Source organism: Capra hircus, chromosome 4 (assembly GCF_001704415.2).
Source record: "Capra hircus breed San Clemente chromosome 4, ASM170441v1, whole genome shotgun sequence".
NCBI classification, from domain to species: Eukaryota; Metazoa; Chordata; class Mammalia; order Artiodactyla; family Bovidae; genus Capra; species Capra hircus.
Window position 1 is genome coordinate 88,923,454 of NC_030811.1, and position 20,996 is coordinate 88,944,449.

At 34.1% G+C, this 20,996-nt stretch overlaps 1 protein-coding gene across 3 annotated transcripts in view; it reads left to right on the forward strand.

Moving 5' to 3' along the window:
- Positions 1-20,996, forward strand: part of FAM126A (family with sequence similarity 126 member A) — an 88,489-nt gene that overhangs the window by 33,089 nt on the left and 34,404 nt on the right. For 2 of the 3 annotated variants that reach the window (XM_018047326.1, XM_018047328.1), the window contains exons 2-7: positions 5,296-5,374; positions 11,615-11,716; positions 15,924-16,103; positions 16,953-17,033; positions 17,567-17,682; positions 18,062-18,157. In XM_018047326.1, the coding sequence (XP_017902815.1) occupies positions 5,324-5,374; positions 11,615-11,716; positions 15,924-16,103; positions 16,953-17,033; positions 17,567-17,682; positions 18,062-18,157 (626 nt within the window). In that variant the 5' untranslated portion in view covers positions 5,296-5,323. The remainder of the gene's footprint in view (positions 1-5,295; positions 5,375-11,614; positions 11,717-15,923; positions 16,104-16,952; positions 17,034-17,566; positions 17,683-18,061; positions 18,158-20,996) is intronic. The other variant, XM_018047327.1, reaches the window with a different exon arrangement.

Here is a 20,996-nt window from a genome sequence, read left to right on the forward strand (position 1 = left end):
AGAAATGTTTTATTACATACTGAAAATATAAAAAATTAGTTTCACACAGACCAACTCTGCTTGTGAAATACTGCATTGAATCTTAGCAAGCTTTCTAATACAGTTTTAAATATTCTTTTCCAAGATATGTTTGAAAAAAATAGGAAGTTAGTTACACAGTATGAAACACCTAATTTTGTTCCTTTTGCCTTTGAGAAGAATAAAGTTTTTTTTAAAATGTGAGAATATATTTTAAAATATTACTTGAGATATCTAATTAGTTTTATAAAAAAAACTTCAAAGTTACATAATCAAGACTGCCATAAATGTTAAAAGATTACATCTTAGATATGAAATGTGGGGGTGAGATAGTCACTGTAGAGAGCTTCTTGCTGAGTGCTGGTAGAGAGAAATGGTTTTTAAAACGCTGTTTCAATTCTGTGGTCCATTTGCTTCTTGTCCTACCTAGTTTTTAGTGGTACCTTTAGTCATAACCGTTATTCATCATGGAAGCCAGGACTAATGGAGAGATTTTTTTAGAGTGTTGCAGTGTGTGGTAGGGACAAAGAAAAACTTCTCTCAGCTGGCACACACTATTGCTTTTTCATCTTCTGTTTCTCTAGATACTTATTCTACATTTAAAAAAATTCCATTAACCTCTGCTTCATATAATGCATTATTGTTTCCCGTCTCATTTTTAATATTTGTACATTTTCTATTTTTCTTAAGATACTTTTCCTTTTATGAATTTTTAAAAACTTGTCATCTAAAAGAATTTTTAAGTTTTATTCTATTTAGATTTGTTTCAAACTGGCTTGACTTGGTAATTTAAAACTGCATGAATGCCAGTTGAAATTTTTACTTTTCATAATTTTATGGTATAGTGTAATATTTTTATGAATTATAAATTTAATTGAAAATATTTCTATATTGTGCTGAGGATTTTTGACCCCATGGAAAGACAACGAAAATGCTTGAGTTTATTACTGTCCTTAAAACACAACTAATGATTTGTAAACATGATTTGAATTTTCATTCATGTTTATAATTCAGTACTATAATTATTTCCCTTTTTTAAATTTTCAGCAACTAGATAAGAAATCTCTTCATAAATTAGTTTTTTTGTCATCTCAGTTTAGTGCAGAGAGTGAAATGTAATGGAAGAGAATTTGCTCCTTAGGTTTGAGAAGCCCTTGTATAATGAAGTATTATGAAAGTATTGAAATTGAAGCTTTAATAACGAATGATGTAGAATGTTATCAGAAGATATGAATATGTGCTTGTGTGTTGATGTACTTTAACGTTTTGTTTTGTTTTTGAATATAGTATCATTTGGATTGGATCCTAGAAGAGAAATACATGAGAACTTCAATAATTTTTTAAAAATTTAAAATTTCTAGAAAAGTTGCAAAGATAGTACAGAGAATTCCTGTATACTCCACACCCAGTTTCAGTTTCTCCTAATGTCATATTATGATTGTATATTTGTCATTACTATTACATTGCTGTTAACTAAATTTAAGTCTTTATTAGAAATTCACCAGGGTTTGTTTGTTTGTTTTTTTTCTTGGAAACTATCCCTTTTCTGGTCTGTTCAATATGATCCAATCCAAGTGACCGTATTGCATTTATGGTCGTGTATTTGAACTGTGGTGTTGGAGAAGACTCTTGAGAGTCCCTTGGACTGCAAGGAGATCCAACCAGTCCATTCTGAAGGAGATCAGCCCTGGGATTTCTTTGGAAGGAATGATGCTGAGGCTGAAACTCCAGTACTTTGGCCACCTCATGCGAAGAGCTGACTCATTGGGAAAGACTTTGATGCTGGGAGGGATTGGGGGCAGGAGGAGAAGGGGACGACAGAGGATGAGATGGCTGGATGGCAGCACTGACTCGATGGAGGTGATTCTGAGTGAACTCCGGGAGTTGGTGATGGACAGGGAGGCCTGGCGTGCTGCGATTCATGGGGTCGCAAAGAGTTGGACACGACTGAGCGACTGAACTGAACTGAACTGAACAAAGTGTTTTCCGGGATACTATATCAATTTACATTCATGCCAACTGTGTATGAATATTCTGGTTGCTTCATATCTTTTTCAACGTTTAGTATTGTCTCTTTCATTCTAGCTGTGTGTGTGTGTGTGTGTGTGTGTGATATTTCCCTGATTAATAATCTTGAGTACCTTTCATATATTATGTTTCCATTTGGATCAGTGATGTGTTTGCTTTTCCTATTGAATTTTCTGCCTTTTTCTTAATAATTGATGAATTCCTTTTATTTCTGAATACGAGACTTTTGACAGAATTGTTAGTATCTTCTCCCACTCTGGTTTTGTCTTTTCATCCACTTAATGGTATCTTCTGGTGAATAGAAGTTCTTCCCTTCCCCCACCCCAGTTTTACTGGGATATGATTGCCAAATAATTATGTATTTAAGGTATACGTGATGCTTTGGTATACCACAATCAAGTTAATTAACAATCTGTCATCACACATAATTACCAATTTTTATGTGTGTAGTGAGAACAGTTAAAATCTACTCTTTTAGCAAATTTCAAGTATCCATTATTATTAGCTATGGTTACCATGCTGCTCATTAGGTTACCAGAACTTACTCATCTTATAACTGAAAATTCGTACCCTTTGGCCAGCATCTGCACATTCCTCCACTGCTGCCCCCCACCCCCAGCCCCTGGAAACCATGACTTTACTCTCTGTTAACATGAGTTTGACTTATTCTGCACACAAGTGAGACCTTGCAGTATTTGTCTTTATGTGTCTGAGTTATTTGACTTAGCATAAGATTCCTAGATTCATCCATGTTGTTGCAGATGGCAGAATTTCCTTCTTTTGAAGGCTGAATAATATTCCATTGTATGTTTGTGTGTGTATCATATTTTCTTTATCCATTCATTTGTTGGCAGACAGAAATTCTTTTAATGGAGTCCAATTTATAACAGTCCCTTTATGATAAGTGCTTCTGTGTCTCGTTTAAATTTCTTTTTTTGCCTACCCCAAGGTTTTGAAGGTATTCTCTTATGTTCTAAAAGCTTTATTTTACTTTTTAAAATTAGATCTGTGATCCAACTGTAACTGACTTTTGCATATGGTGTTAACTAGTAGGTTATGGTTCTCTTCCTACCCTCTATCCCATCCTTGTAGCTGTCCAGTTGACCTAACCCCATTTTTTATAAAGGTTACCCTTTCCTTACTGAATTACGTTGTCACTTTGCTCATAGATTAGATCATCATGTATGTATAGGTCTGTTTGTGGCCATTCTGCTCTGTTTCATTGGATTTTATTGACAGTGATAATATAATACCACACTGGCTTAATTACTATGCTTTTGGTAAGTTTTGTAGTAAGCTTTAATATTTAGAAGTCCAAGTCCTCCAGCACTGCTATTCTTTAAGATTGCTTTGACTATTCTTCATCCTTTTGCATATCCCTCTTGATTTTAACCTTTTAAAAATTAATTTTAATTAGAGAATTATTTTGAACTTTTGTAAAAATTTTGCCTTCACAATTCTTTGTAACTTCTGGTTCTATTTGTGATTGCTTTCTGTCTTAATTTACTAGATGAGCAATGGATAAATAAAAAAGAAAACTCATGTGTATTTATGTTTACCTTGCTTCATTTTGCTTCACAAATGTGTATAACAGGATAAAAAAAAGTAGATCTAGGTAGAAAGAAAATAAGGGAATGTGTGTAATATAATATTATAAATAAAATTAATCCTAGCCAGCTTTTTTGTGGATAGAGTTAAGGCAGAAGCTTTGACTCCCATTTTATTAAAATCAAAGCAAAGAGAATCTGCTGGGAGATTCACAGTATCCATAATATAAAAGCAAACAAGTTACTCTAAAGGAGAATTTTTCATGGTATTGAAAACTGAAGATGTGAATTTTTTGCTCCTTTGGATTTCAAAGGGGATAACATATGATCAGGCAGCGTTTTCATAACATTTTGGGCATAAACTCAAAGCCTGGTTTATGTGAATGAACAGTACTATAAAATGAATAATACGGTACAGATAATGTGGTTTTTTAATAGTTTGGCTTGATCCAAGGATAAAATTTAGAATAATAAAAGGGCTATTTTTTAATCCTAAAGTAAAATGCATATCTCTCAAGTAATTCTTCATGTATGAATAAATGAATCAATGAATATATGTATTTTCTTAACCATTTTTAATAGAAATTAGACAGTAGAAACATTAGAATGTATTCTTTGCAAGAACCAGTATTGTTTATTTAAGATGTATCTGTATACTTTGATAGACAACTTAGCAAAAGTTGCATGCGTTGATAGCCTTCAATAATAGTATTGCATAGTAAGACAGCACTTCTATTGCCAGGTGCTTCTATTTACATTTTTTCATTTAATTTTCACAGTGATCAATTGAAAGTATGTATTGTGGTTTTTCCTAGTTCATGAATGAAAAAAGGAAGGCAAATAACTTGCCCAAGTTTATACTACAAGTAAGAATAGAATCAAGAGTCAGTTTCTGTCAGTTTTGCCTCGGTTTCTTCTACATGATAATTCTGATGAAAATCAAGAAGGCTAACGCAGGGTTTGTGTCTGACTTAAGAGTTTAGCAAATTCAGATAGAACTAATAAAGTTTTCCCTCAAGAAACAGTCCTCTCTCTTATAGATGGAGGTATTAAGAAAACTATATTGTACTTTGACAGAAGTTTTTCTTGAGATAAATTTGTTTTGCATTTCCTTTAACTTTCTTTTTTTCTTATTTATACTTAAGTAAATTCCAGTCTTCTGAATAGCTATTGTTGCATATTGTCATTACCTTGGATATTGGCACTTTTACTTCTGTTTCATGAATATTAAGCTTCCAGGAAACCAAGTTGCTTGCCTAGATAGTTATTGTACTAAAGAACTGAAATATAAGCAAATTAAATTACTGTAATGGTTTCTATAAAGTCAAGTTTGGATGCATGTCTTTTTATATTTTCACAATTTTAAAATGTGTTCTTAAGTTGCATTATCTCTTTGGAATTATTTAATTTAAACTAGGGAAAAATGTCCAGTATGTTTTACAGCTGACATTACTAAAAGCTGAGTGAAAATTGTAGCACTAATTCATCATGTTATAATCGTTTATACTTTTGTCATGATTCTTGCATTTCAATGCTGTTTGTGTACATTGATTTTTGATATTAACTCAGTAATTTTATGTTTGAAACTGTTTTAATTTCTCAATAAAAAAGATAAATTTTATAGGATTACTTCTATCTTTGGTAATCTGACTATAAAGAAAATGTATTCAAAATTTTAGCATTTTTCTATGTTAATTTTCAGGTTGAAGATTTAGAACAGATGTGGAAAAATGTTCACTTCAGAGAAAGGGGTTGTGGAGGAATGGTTGTCGGAGTTTAAGGTAATATTTACTGTTTTACTATAATAACTATATTCCAAAGAAGTTTTATCTGAGTTTTAAATTCCATTGGCTTCCTTTTTTAATGACTAAAAAGCTAAATATCTGTGGAAGCAAAAGAATATTCCAAAAAACTTATTGGGGAATTATTTACACATAATAATCTTTGTGAGGAAATTGGCTCCTTTTTTGCCAAGTGGTTTAAAGGTTTGTCTTCTCCCTTTTATGGCAACATCACAAAGAATGGTTAAAGTCTCTGAAAGTTGATGTCACTCTCCCTAACCACCATGAACAATTCGCAGTTAAAATGTTTCTCCCAGTTTGGGGCGGCAGGGGAAATGGACATGATGAGAAGATGGGAAGATATTTGCACAACTTTCTATCAATGCATCTTTCTTTAGTTGGCTTACCCAGTGCCTGTAAAGGGGTATATAACTTTTGGTTAGTGGATGAAAAACAAAAACAAGACCTCTGTTTCATTGTCTTATGAACTCTTCTCTATGATAGCTAAAATTATATTTCTTTAACCAGTTAGCTGGAGCTTCCCTGGTGGCTCAGTGGTAAAGAATCCACTTGCCAATGTAGGAGACACAGGTTCGAACCCTGGGTCGGGAAGGTCCCCCCCGAAGAAAGAAAGGGCAGCCCACTCCAGTCTTCTTGCCTGGGAAATCCCATAGATAGAGGAGCCTGGTGTGCGGTAGATCAAGGAGTTGCACGACTTAGCGACTGGACAATAACCTTCTTTTTGTCCTCTTTTTCTCACTGTTACACATAATTATGTGAGCTTCCTGATCAGGAACCACAGGAATGGAAAGTTTGGGCTGACACTTTTTTTTTTTTTTTTGGTCCAGCTCAATTAGCCCAAGACCTCAGACAAACGTCAGAGTTACTAGCTTGTTTCAATGAGGGACACCATACAAGAGGTACTGTGTAGGCATTTCACCAAACAAAAAAATAAAATAATTATAGGATTTGGAGGAAAGGTGTTCAGATGAAATTTAAATGAAATAGTATTTTGATAGGCTCAAGACAAAGCAGAGTGACGTGTAATGGGGTTAAAATCAGACCTGGACTATGAAGTGGACCCACGGTCATGTTGTCTTTAGAACCTACAAAGTTAACATCTGTGTGCAATGTTGGGTTCAGAAACCCCTAATCTGAAGCCTGGTTCTCTGTGTCTAGGTGACTCACATCCTCCAGGCAGGAGTGGGATATTTCATTCTTATCGATACACGTTTAAAGAGCAAAAGTTTTGATATTTGTGATTTTAGATAGCAGAGCTTCTCACTGAGTAAGAATACAGAAGTCACTAAAAAATGGAGATTCAAGAAGGAGAGGACATATGTATACCTATGGCTGATTCTTGTTGATGTTTTACAGAAAACAACAAAATTCTGTAAAGCAATTATCCTTCAATTAAAAACTAAATTAATTTTTTTTTAATGGAGGTTTTTATGACACTTTTCAGCTGTAGTATGTCCTTGAGAGAAGCAGTGTTTCCTGTTAATTTTGTAGCTGGCCGTAGCCGTTGTTGTCATCTCATCCTGATGAATGACAAAGATTTTCATTTTGTCAGCATTTGTAGTCATAAATTATCTTTCTATGGATCCCCTAATTCATAGAGTGATGTAGTTATGCATGTTCTTATAGAAGTGCACTGTTATGTGCCATCTACATATTTTAAGTTTGAATAAATCTGGTGTGTGCCTTTTTTTCTTACATAAGTTGTCTTTGTGTTTTTAAGTTTTTTTTTTCTGTCTCATGAGAGTTTAATATGGTTCATTATCATGATTTTTTTGGCAAGTTGTTGAAAATTGTCAAGTTTAACAGCTGACTACCACTTCTGGGATATTCTTATGTTTAATGGTGAAGCAAAATTTGCAAAAGGAAACATAGCCATTAAACCATTTTTTAATATGGGAGTTGTGGCAAGAGGGCATGATGAAGGATGGGGAACATTGGGGAGGAGTCAACTATTAAGGCAAATAATTGAAAGTTATGGCTAATTCTCTTTGCTTATCATCTGTTTGTTTATTCTCTTCCATTTCTGGGAAGGAAGCTTTTTCATTGAGAGAAGTAAAATCCTGGACCGTATGAACTGAAAAGTTATTTAACTTTCCCCTAACCATCCAAAAGTAAATATAGTCAATTTGATATAACAAATGATATACACATTTTTGTCAGGTATAAGGGAAGATATTTCCTATTCTTTGGTTAATATGGTAGGCATTTCTGAAAATTATTTTGCATTGTGTTAATGTGCATTGAATTCAGCTCTGTTTATGTTTGGTAAAGAGGTTAAGGTTACCAGACAAAGTTAGCAACATACTAAAAATAATAGAAGATAGTAAAGTACGTAAGAACAAATCTCTTACTTTTAAAATTAAAGTATTTTGTCCTTTGAAATGATTTGTGATGTTAGTTACATATTTTGGTTAAAATATTTAAGAAATAAAATTTAGAGATTATTTATCTGTCATTCTGAGTTTCTGCTTGGTTGTTTAATTTATTAACCATGGTGCTAATAAGCCAAGGTCATCATGGTTGATAAAGTGAGTGATACAGGGTGCTTGAGACTGAGAAGTCAAATTTTTCCTCTAGGTGGTTTTACCATGTTGGACAAATCGCATAACTTCTTTGCATCTCAACATCCTCACTAGGAAACCCTGAAATAGGTGGCATGTGAAGATGATTTTAGCTCTACACTTTTCCATGGGTGCAGCCTGAACTCCCAGACTCATAACTCACTCAGCATTCTCTCAAATGCACAAGATAACGTAGTTTGCTTTGTGCTTTTTTTTTTTCTTTTTTGCCTTTGGACGAACTAGCATCTACTCCAGCTTTGGGCCCTCATTAATATTCTCTTAGTACACCAACAACTCCAATACTCTTGCCTGGAAAATCCCATGGACGGAGGAGCCTGGTAGGCTGCAGTCCATGGGGTTCCTAAGAGCTGGACATGATTTCACTTTCATGCATTGGAGAAGGAAGTGGCAACCCACTCCAGTGTTCTTGCCTGGAGAATCCCAGGGACGGAGGAGCCTGATGGGCTGCTGTCTATGGGGTTGCACAGAGTTGGACACGACTGAAGTGACTTAGCAGCAGCAGCAGCAGCAGCAGCAGTATACCAACAAAGTCATTAGACTCAGACTTAATTATTTTAAGATTTCATGAGTTAGTTCAATTTCTATATTTCAAATACTTATTTGTAAAATGTTATCTTACAGATTGTATTGTGTTTTTCTTAATGTTATGTGTAAATTTATATAGCAGATTTTTAAATTTTCTGGTAGTCACTGAATCAGAATATGTGACTCAAAATCTAGTCTTATGTGTAATGTTGTTGGTCAGAGTTGTTTTATTTATTGGTTCTCTATCCATCTGTCCATCTTCATTAATTCTCTTCCATCTAACCTGTATCACTTCCTTACATTTTATAAAAGCCATCTGCCAAATGATACTTTAATTTGAAGCATCTGTCTTCTTCAAATTTTGCCAAGACTAATTTCTTACCCTGTTATCCCATTATTACTTCTTTTGTCTCTAGTTCTGCATTCTTCAAAGTGAGAAAACGTAACTAGTATTTAAGAAGGCCAGTACCTTTGAACTAGTACAATATAAATTTAAAGGTTTGTTGTAATGGTATTTAAATCCATAGACTCTTTTACATCTTAAGGTTTTCAAAGCACTGTTCATAAACACAGCAATTGTATTTTCTCTCCTATTGCCAAAGTTAACTTTTCTCACATTCACAAAATGAAATAAAAATGTAATAGCTCACTAATTTTTAGGAGACCTTTCCTCCCATTTAGCAGTGGTAGCCTAGGCTCAGAATATTTTTTAGAACTTGTCTTTTTGGAAAAGAACCGTCGTTTTACTTTTGGCTATTTCACAAAAAAACATTTTACCTCATGAGGGTTAATTGGTACATAACTAAAAATTGTAATTCACACTTTTAATGACTGTTTCAGTTTTAGGCTAGATAGTGCATGTAAAAATCTTTTTATTCACTAATCATTTTTTAAGATTTATTTTTCAGTTCACTTAGTTTGAAATTTTATGTTTAGACACACATGTGCACACATGCACAAACATACATTAATGTGTTTTACATATATAGCTTAGGTTCATTATCTTCCAGGCAATTAGACATCTGTTGTTTATTTGACAGTTACTCCCTTTTATATAAATTCCACCAGTATTAGGTTACTGTTGATCAAGTAACAGAAATGGAATGTTGCCTGGAGATCTTTTGTTACATGCTTTTGAACTATTGAAGAAAGCCCTAATCCCCTCTTTATGTAAGCAGTTGCAGTGAAACTCTCTCCTCCCCACCCAAAGAATGGTGGAAGGTTCCCAGATAGTTCACGTTTACTTAACCATTCCGGGAAACAAAACTGTCCTATTAAATTAAAAAAACAGTCTATTCACTTATATATCCTAAGGTGAAATGTGACCTGTTTTTCAAGAATCTACTGAAGAGTAACAGTGACAGTATTTATTTCTTATTTTGTTCATCTATTATATAATGTCTGCAGCAAAGATTTGAGTACAAGGCCTTATGCTGAATGCTGTAGATGGAGAGATAAGATAGATCTTGCCTTTGAGGAATTCACAGTAAAGTTAAAATGAATCAATATCCTTATTATAAATATGCTGTTTAATTTTATATGTCTATTTATGCACACATACACCTATATACACTAAACTATAACCCATTTTAAATCATAAAATACTAGGATATGGGACATGGAAAAAATAATGTATCTCTTACAGTTACCAGTATCTCGAGACATTAGAAGCAAGGTATCACACGGACCACAGCCTTGTCTAACTCAGTGAAACTAAGCCATGCCATGTGGGGCCACCCAAAATGGACGGGTCATGGTGGAGAGGTCTGACAGAATGTGGTCCACTGGAGAAGGGAATGGCAAACCACTTCAGTATTCTTGCCTTGAGACAAGGAGATCCAACCAGTCCATCCTAAAGGAGATCAGTCCTGGGTGTTCTTTGGAAGGACTGATGCTGAAGCTGAAACTCCAATACTTTGGCCACCTCATGTGAAGAGTTGACTCATTGGAAAAGACCCTGATGCTGGGAGGGACTGGGGGCAGGAAGAGAAGGGGATGACAGAGGATGAGATGGCTGGCTGGCATCATCGACTTGATGGGCATGAGTTTGGGTAAACTCCGGGAGTTGGTAATGGACAGGGAGGCCTGGTGTGCTGTGATTCATGGGGTCGCAAAGAGTCAGACACGACTGAGCGACTGAACTGAACTGAGACATTATATCTGCTGCAGGATAAACATTGTTGATTAGTTGGTTGATTGATAGAAATACTTTTCCTAGGTAAAAAATAAAGAGTTGGAAGACAGAAGTTGTTAAAGAAGGCCATACTCTAGAAGGATAGGTTTTTATCATTTGTTATAATGAAGTTGTTGTTTTTTTGTTTTTTGTTTTCATATTTCCCTACTACCTTTACCCAAAACTGTCTGACTTACTACTGGAGTTTTATCTCTACCCATTCCTTTCTGGTCATGGTGTCCTTTCTGAAGGGGGTGACCCTACCAAACTGTGGTTAGTTGTTGATATTTTAAATGGCATTAGGAAAATTTGTTGGTAGTGTGGCTATCTTTTTCTCTGTTCCAAGAAGTAAAAACTTCCCCCTAGTTCTGTAAAGGAGAACAGTCTTACTTAACAGACATTATATGATCTTTGGCTTTAAGGTTTGGAACATTAGATCCTTATATAACATGTTAATTAAGAAACAGGATAAAATACTGTTAATGAGATCGGTAACATGTATGTTGCTACAAAAAAATGTACCTCTGGCTTTACAAATGATTCGTATTCTTATTTCCAACTCCAAACTATGGTCACAGATGCAGTGTTGATATTAATTTGTATTCCTGTTGATGTTGAGTATTAAATATATCTTTTGTTTTAGTTTTACCATTATTTTGTTGAGATATTATTCACATAATGAAAAATTCACTGTTTTCAGGTGATAGTACAGAGGCTTTTTACTGGTTTTAAAGTGTTGTGCCTTTAACACCATCATCTAAGCCCCAAAGAAAGCCCCACCATCAACCCCCAAAGAATATCTGTATCTAATTAGTCACTCTCAGTTCTTCCTCTTCCCAATTCCCCCTCCCCCAGTTTCTGACAATCTGCTTTCTGTATTTGGATTTACTTATTTGGGACATTTCATAAAAGTAAAGTGTATTTTTTAAATTTGTTTAGACACTACCAGAAACGTCTTTACCAAATTATGCTACAAATTTGAAGGAAAAGAGTTCTTTAGTTTCATCTCTCTATAAAGTTATCCAGGAGCCACAAAGTGAGGTAAGTACTCTCAGAGTTCATCGTGCTGGTAGTTTTCATTTGATTGATTTTTAATTTCTTATTGTGAAATATATATATTTTAAAAAGTAGTAAAAGTAGAGTTTTAAAAACTGTAATGTATATTTTGCAGTGTTTAACTGATTCCTTTTAAGAAATGAATAGAGAGGTAAGAATACTTTATATTCAGAAAAATGACAGAATAAAAAAATTATGATAAAATGAGCTCCAATGTATCATCTCCTAGGCCAAGAAATAGGATCACCATATTCCAAAGCCATCTCTGAACATGCTGCTGCTCATCTTTCTATGTATTATGTATGTATGTGTATGTCTGTCTCTCCGTCTGTGGGGATAACCTTGGAGAGCCTGGGTCACTGCATTCATTTATTTATTCAGCAAATATTTGTGTGTCCATTATGTGTCAGCTGCAGTGCTAGGCAACAGAAAATCAAAGATGAGTAGCACATGGCCTGTGTCCCAAAAGAGGAAAGGGAGAAAATAAGTAAATACATACTTTCAGAGCAATGCTTAACTGAGTCTAGATGGATTTTCACACATTTTCCAGGTGTAGAAAGTAAAAGGACATTGCAAGCTGAAGAGAATAGTATATGGAGGCCTGAGAAAAGGCAAGAAATTTGAGTAGCTAGTAGTTTGGTTCTGGTGGTAAGTTTTTCCCAGCCCTTGCTTCTTTTCTCTGCCTTCCCCTCTCCTGCATTTCCTTTGCATTTTTAGATAGCAAATTTAGTTTGAAAGTGATAAGGTGAACTGTACTCCCAGATTCTGGTGCTTATAAATCCTGCCATTCATAGTAGAAATAGATAAGGTTTGGAAATGGTGAGGAAAATCAAAATGCATGGCATGCAGATAAAAGCAAATAATCTAGTTTTTAGCCTGATAAATGTGGTAAAGACAGTGTGTATCCTGTATTCTTAAAAAGAAAACTCAGTCTTAAAAAATGTACTCAGAAGTACTTCTCAGATATAACTGTGTGATCTACTTTTGGGCTTCCCTGGCGGCTCAGCTAGTAAAGAATCCACCTGCGATGTCGGAGACCTGGGTTTGATCCCTGGGTTGGGAATATCCTCTAGAGAAGGGAACGGCTACCCACTCCAGTATTCTGGCCTGGAGAATTCCATGGACTGTGTAGTCCATGGGGGTCACAAAGAGTCTCCTTTTGCTCTTTAGAATATTTCATATCTTAATGTGGAGATATAGTATTCCTAAAAACTTGATGTCATTGTCTGTTGGCATTTTTGAAATTTGAAATGTTGATTCTACCTTACTTGAAATCTGGGAAATTTGGTACCTTTTCATTATGTGGTTAAATTCATTTGGTAAATATTCATTGAACACATAATGTGTCAGAAATCACTTAAAAATGTACAAAGTAGAATAACTTCTTTATCTTATAGATTAGAACTTATATTCTTGTAGGTGGGATAAACATTAAACAAATACCTAAATGTATAATGTTAGTGGTAAAACTATGAGGATAATAAAGCAGAGTAGGGGAAGTATGTGTTGGGACTGAGGAGGTGATGGTTGAATTAAGGTCTGAATGAATTAGAGCAAGAAAATAAAACTGGGGGCAAGAGCTTTCCAGAGAGGAAATAGTCATTGCAAAGGCCCTGAGGTAGGTATGTGAGTCAGGCTCAAGAAACTGTAAAGAGGCAGTTTATCGATAAAGTGAAGTTTCCTTGACCAGTGCTTTTAATTGACTGTAGCTTTAAGATAGGCACAGGATTAGAGGCTAAAAATGCTTAGGTTTGTTAGGAAGCCAACTGTTTTGTTTTGTTTTGTTTTTTAAAGAGCTGTATGAAATCTTTTTGGTGTTCTAAACATAGGGAGGCCCATAGTGAGAAGTCGGTTCCCTGGCTACTGGCACCTAAATATTAGTCCCCTCCAACTTCTCTGTATCTTTGTCCTACCCATATATTCTCAGTTATTGTTCAATGAAAAAAAAAGTTTGGAAAATTCTCTTGTAAATTTACCCAAACTTAGCTTTTCCCATCTTCTTTAGTCAATTAAAGGCATTTTATGATACATTTCTTATTACCATTAAAATTCTCTTAATATACAGCTTCTTACTTACGAATGGATGATTGTAAAAATTCATTTGTAACTCAGTTGTTATAGAATTCATAATGTATTTTAGAAGGGAAAGAAGGTACATGATGATTAGACTATAGAAGGCCATTTAACATATCAAAATATATTAATACTTGAAGTACAATTCTCTTTTAATAGTACTGTGAAACCTACCCAATCAAGTTTAGTAATGTTTCCTTGAGAAAATACGTTAAAAAATTTGACCAAAACACTAGGAATGCAGCATATTCTAATGCCCCATTATTTGTCTCAATTATAATCAGGTTAAGTAAGTCCAACACTGCCTGTGTTTCCCACATTGTATGTTGTCTTATTCTTTTCTGACATTTTTCAGGTATGTTTATAAAGTAGTTAAAAAGTCTTGGCTTCAGTCTGACCTTCCTGAACTGTGTGATTATTTTTGGTTTTGGTAGCTTCTTTGTCTCAATTTGCTTATGTAGAAAGAATACATTGTCAGGGTAAAGACACTGCACCCTAGTATTGTGGGAATTGAATGGGTTTACATATATGAAAGTACTTTGCAAGTATAAAACCCTGCATAAATATTGGTATTTATCTCTAGTGGTTTGATATACTTAATTTCATCTAATCTTATTGCAATGTTTAGCTGCTGTATCCCTTTTGAATCTATCTTCATTTGGTTCTGCTTTCATAAATCAAAACTGTTTTAGATGTTAAACGAATTTAAAAGACTGGAGTGTTTTGATTAAAATTGATTATGTGCTCATGCAGACTGTCGAGTAAATTTTCAGCATAAAGTTTTATAAGTTTGCAGATATTTGTTAGACTATATTAATTGATTTAATCAAATATTTCCTAGGTGAAATAGAGATGAGTGATGTCACACCGTAACTTACAAGATTATTGGCACTGGTCCACAAAGAAATTTTAAAAACTCCAGTCTGAAAGCTAAACATTCCCGTAACAGTCTTTCTTCCACTACCCTCCTCTTCATTCTTCCAAATTAATTCCTACCCTAGAAACTTCTCTTGCAGTCTTTGAGAGGCATTGCTTTGCCTCTGACCCTTCTGTTTCCGTTACCTTTGCCACGCCACATGGACACCTGTTGCCCTCTAACAACCATTTTGAGAGTGTATTTAGCTGTAAGAAGATAGTATTTCAGTAGGAAAGACCAATTTTGTCGATGTTTATTGAAGTATAACTTTTTCTTTACCTTGCATAGATAATTCTGACTTTAATTGTATCAAGTTTACTTTACATATTGAACTTTTTTGAAATCAAGGCATCCACTTTAAATCAGTTTATGTTCATTCCACTTACTTGTAGTAGAAAATCTGTTTCTTAAGTTGATGTAAATCTGTTGCCTAAGTCGGGGAAGTGAACCAACTCCCATTCACTGAAACTATATTTCAGTGAAACATAGTTTGAAAAATAGCCCTGTGAATCTCTTGACATATTTGTAAGTGACCTGTATGTGATTATTGTATATGCTTTAAAGATACTCTCATCTCTATTAACTGAATACCTGTGGGGGTGTTGGGAGAAAAATGGTTATCAGTAAGTCCAAATCATGTCTAAAACAAAATGACAGAGGTGTTTAGATTATCTAGGGGCAATTAATCATGGTTATAGTAAGAAACTAGATCTAGGGGCTTTATATTATTCAGCTACTCTACATACCAGTCATTGCAGTCAGATGCTACCTAATTATAAGCTCAGGAAGGCCATGTGACAGTAACTACCTAGCATTCCCATTTCAGTTTCTCCAACTCAGTAGCCAGTCATTTGTATATTGGCATGTTTTATCTGGAAGAAAGGATATTAAGGAACACAATTCTTCACAACCTATTTATTTCAGGAAGTTAAAAAGATATAGTTTTAATAACAATACTACTTTGGAGTTACAGAATATTTTAAAACTTTACAGAGTGCTTGCGTATACACTTAACCTTGAAGTTTGGCCTTCCACTAGAATTCATAGGTTTACTAACTAGCTTAGCGGTGAATAGTCTTGCTAAAAATGGAAATGCTTGCATATTTCAGTAATTACCAATGAGGAAAATGCTTTTATGTTTTACATGTCAGTGTCATTCAAATACAGTCCAGTCCTTTAGTTGATGTTTTGTCTTTCTTCCAGTTGTTGGAACCTGTCTGTCACCAGCTCTTTGAATTCTATCGCAGTGGAGAGGAGCAGTTGCTTCGATTTACGCTGCAGTTTCTTCCAGAACTGATTTGGTGCTACCTTGCCGTCTCCGCCAGCAGAAATGTGCACAGCAGTGGATGCATTGAAGCTCTTCTTCTAGGGGTTTACAATTTGGTTTGTATTTAATGGAGTTAACAAAATGTTTTAAAAGCCAAATATCAGCAAAAATGAATACATAATAACAACTATTTTTCATTTTAGTAGAGCTAATGTTTGTTTTTTTATTACAGCAGATGACTCAGAGCTCGTTCTCCTCAAAATAACCTTATGGAGGCTAAAGGCTGTATGGCCATACATACAATTATGTAAATACACATTTTTTACTGATTGGAGACTAAAAATCAGATCATTTAGATTCTTTTATGGAAATATTTGAATATATCTGTTAAATTTTTAATTGTTTAAACTTAAAAGCCACTGCCTATAAATTGTTGTGACCTTCACAAAAAGTTTGGAGAAAAGATTAAAACTAAGATCTACCACTAATAATTGTATAAAATCTGGACTGTCTCCAGAGTTTACACCATTGATTTAATATATAGTTTGCATTACTGATAATGTTTGTATATTAAATAGTACAATATTCTAGATAGATGCTTAAGGTTTGTACTTTTTTAAATGGAAAAATAATTTAAGGGTCATTTTGTAATATGTTTTAGGACTGTGTTAATTGATTTAGAAAATGGAACTTTTTACATGAGAGAAATCAGTGAAAATTAAGACAAGACATCTGCATTTCAGCGTTAGAACTATGTTACTTAGATTTTAAGGAGAAGGTTAACTCCTAATGTTTATGAGCAATGGATTATCATAGTTTAAGATTTCAGTTGACTTTAAAATTCCTTTCTTTTCAGGTCTTTTTTATTTTTCACTAACAATTTATGTGTAAAAAATAAATATTTAAATTTATGTGTAAAAAATAAATATTGTGAGATATTTTCTTTCACTTTCTTTTGTTTGTAGGAAATAGTGGACAAACAGGGACGTAGTAAAGTATTGAGTTTTACGATTCCATCTTTATCCAAACCATCTGTATATCATGAAGTAAGTTACATTTTTATCAAAGTAAGTTTATTGGTCTTAAGATTTGCAGTTGCTGTAAATTAGGGTTTGGTTGGTTATTGAGGTGAAAATTTTGGTCGGTTCACTAGTACCTTAAAAAGTGTAAAATTTTACACAAAGTATTTTGCTATTCCCAAAGTAAATGGGAAATCAAAATCATTAAAGTTTAAACTAAAACCTGATTGTAAAAGATCTATGAAAAGTATTAATTTTGAATATTTTTCCCTTTATCTGACGAATAAGATTAGATTTTGTGTGTGTGTGTGTGTGTGTGTGAATTATGTATTTCTGGGGTAGAATTTTTGAAGTTAAACTATTTTGTATTTCTATTTGTGGTTTGTTTTTAGTTATTTGTTAAATCTTTGAGCAGAATACTTAGTAGGCAATCTGAGTATTTCTAAGATATATGGGGTTTATAGCAGTCATTCTAAATATATATATATTGGTATATATATTCTAAATACCACCCCTTAAACAGAATAGGTTTTTCTTTATTCACATGTCTTTGTCTTTAGCCTTCCAGCATTGGGTCCATGGCTCTGACGGAGAGCGCCCTATCCCAGCATGGTTTGTCAAAAGTTGTGTACAGTGGACCTCACCCCCAAAGAGAGATGCTGACAGCCCAGAATAGGTATACTGTGGAGACATAACCTACTATTCTACCGTGCTGACTTCTAAAGAAATTATTTCAGTAGATTTATAAATAATGTTTAATGAGTTGTGTATAACAAGTTTTAAAATGTTGAGTCATTTCATACAAGAGAAACACCCCGTCTTCCCTATTTGTCACTTAGACACTTTGCTTCAGATGTCATCTGGAGCATTGACTTTTTAAGGTAATTTTCGTATGATTGTTACTTCTTTTTCTTTTTGATTTTGTATTGTTGTTGGTGTGATTATATTGGACAGGTCTGTTCTGTAACACAATATCCCTCCCCAGTGCTTGCTTAATTATAATTGACTTCTTGGAATTCTCAAGATTTGTAAATACTCTTTGGGTTTGTTTTTAGGTTTGAAGTGTTGACATTCCTTTTGTTGTGTTACAATGCTGCCTTAACCTATATGCCCCGTGTTTCTCTTCAATCACTGTGTCAAATTTGTTCAAGGTAAATTCAAATGTTTTTAGTGCTGAAATATATGAATCTAGTATTGCTTGATTGTTACATATCTACGTTATTTTTTGTTTAATCATTTGTTTGAAACACTAAATAAGTTAATATGGAGCTCCACCTAGGCAATATACAGAAAGCTCCCTAAAGACACAATGAAGTCGCAAAAAACACAACAAAGAGGGTAAAACTGAATAACAATTCAATGGAAAATTTTGATGAGAAAAGGCTTATACTATATAATTAAAAGTATGAAACTGTTATGACCTTTCAGTTTTTGACATAGTTTCTGTTTTGTTTGCTTTTTATCTATCTTATCTAGTTAGTTATTTTTATTGTGTTCTAATTTGGTACCAAGAAATAAGTAGGAGATATGGTTTTTAAACTTTTCTTGTTAAAAAAAAATTTAGCCAAGAACTTGGTAAAGTAAATTATGATAATTGTTAGGTATTAATATATGCAAATATTTAAGAATTCTGATTTAAAAGAGTATTTAATGATAGTATATATGGTGTGATTTCAACATTGACTGAATATGACCAGAGTATTAACAGTAGTTATGTCTACTTGGTGGAATTATAATTTATTGTAATTTTTTTCCTGTGTGATTTTCTGTCATTCTCTAAATTTTATGTGTTGAACATGTTACCTTTTTTTCGGCTGTGCTGTGAGGCTTGTGAGATCTTAGTTCCCCATTCAGGACTGAACCCACACCCTCAGCAGTGAAAGTACTGAGTCCTAACCACTGAACCACCAGGAAGACCTGCCTTTTTTTTTTTTTTTTTTTAAGAAAAACAAAAGAAAAACAAGACAGAGAAAATGCCCTTTGTAATTCAAGTAAATAAGGGAAAATATAGAATTCAGGAACTTGTAAAATAATTTTAGATTTGGCAAACTTACTTAGAAAATGTAGCTTTGGGCAGTTAATTAGAGGGAGGGTGCATAGAGCAATACTTAAAAATCAAGTCAAAACAAAACAAACAAAAACCATAAATTGATTCTGTTGATTAGGATAGAAAACCATGCAGGTCAAGAGGGAGAGGAAGGTAACGAGGCAGGGGGTTTATTAGATAAGATAGAAAAGCAGAGAGCAGTTCAACTGTTTCCTAAAGTGAAGCATAATTTCATTGCCTGCCCCTTGGAGGATGGTACCAATGTGCCATTGCTCTCAATTACTTATTCTTCCTAATATGTTTCTTGTTTTAAATATTTTAAAGGCAGAAGTGCCCAGGGTTTTTGAATTTCACAGATCTATAAAATTTCAGAAAAGCTGAAGTGGGTATTTACATGATGTTGCTAACTTTTCCTTTTGTCAAGTCATTGTGGTATAAATATCTTCCATCAACATTATTTAACGAAGGGAGAATATTTTTACACCCAAAAGGGGTAGAGGGGAAGGCAAGGACAACAGTTTATAAGTTAAAAGTGGGATGTTCAGCACTTTTCATTTCTCATTTCAGTATGGTCCAGTGAAAATGTTACACACTAAAATGAGTGTAAGAACCAACACTTCAGAAACATTGGCTTAAGGAGTAACTTGGTGCTGAAACTTTCACTTGTGGAACTTAAAGCACACTATTCTAAAGCAGTGTCTTAGGTGGTAGGCCCCAGGGAGATGCGTGTGTGTACACGTGTGTGTATGTACATACAGATGTTCTGCTACAGCCTCCTAAATAAGATCCACTGTTGATGTTTTACTGAAATTACTGATGACAAAGTTAGGAAAAAAATGTGTTGCTGGTCCTGTGTAACTCCAATGGACTATTTTCTAATATAATTACTTGTATCTTCTGGGTAGAAAATAGCTAGTATATCAAGTTTACCTAACCAGGAAATTAGATAACCTTTTTTAAGAATACAAGTAGGGGCTGATTTTGAAAACAAAGAGAAACACAGATTACTTTAAAACTGTCTACAGGATATTGGCCAAAGAATATTTTAGTAGAAACGTATTAGATTAAGTCTGTGCCACAAGAAAACTCATATGTATATTCACCAGCTATAAGAAAATGAAGGAGGAAAGAGATTTATGTAATTCAAAAGACTTAAAACTGTTTAACAATGCTAACTCTTATGGCACAGAACATTCATAATAGGCTCTCTAACACTTATTTCTATCTTCTATAGTTTGCTTTTGTTTTTGTTTTAGATTCTCTATTATTGTATGATTTCAAATCTATTTCTGTTAATTCCTCATTTCCTTAATCATTTAGCAAACATTCATGTGTACATAATTAAGGTGTACATTTTTTTAAGATGTGTACATAAAAGTTAGAAAGCACTAGTATGGGCTTCCCTGGTGGCTAAGACAGTAAAGAGTCTACCTGCAATGCGGGAGACCTGAGTTCAATCCCTGGGTTGGGAAGATCCCTTGGAGGAGGGCAAGGAAACCCATTCCAGTATTCTTACCTGGAGAATCGCCGTGGATAGAGGAGCCTGGCAGGCTACAGTCCATGGCGTTGTTGAGTCAGACACAACTGAGCGGCTAAGCACACAATATCTAATCAAGCAAAGGCTAGTCCATAGCTAGGGAAAGGAAATTGGTTATAGAACTGAGGTGATAAATAAGTTTTAAGTGATTATGATAGTTATATAAGAGCTTCCTGTTGATCTTAGTCCTAACGCAGGTTTTCCTGAAGAATAAAGTGATCGCACTGTGCTCTGGCTAATCAAGTGGTCTTGGCCCTGTAGCAGCTGTGTCAGATTGCTGCTTAGTTTGGTTGTTGTTGATGATTATGCAGAATGATTGACTAGGCTATCTAGGAGGATAAATTCATAATACAGCCATAAAAATTTCTTGGAATATATGAGCTAGGTTCGGTGACAGATGTGTTCT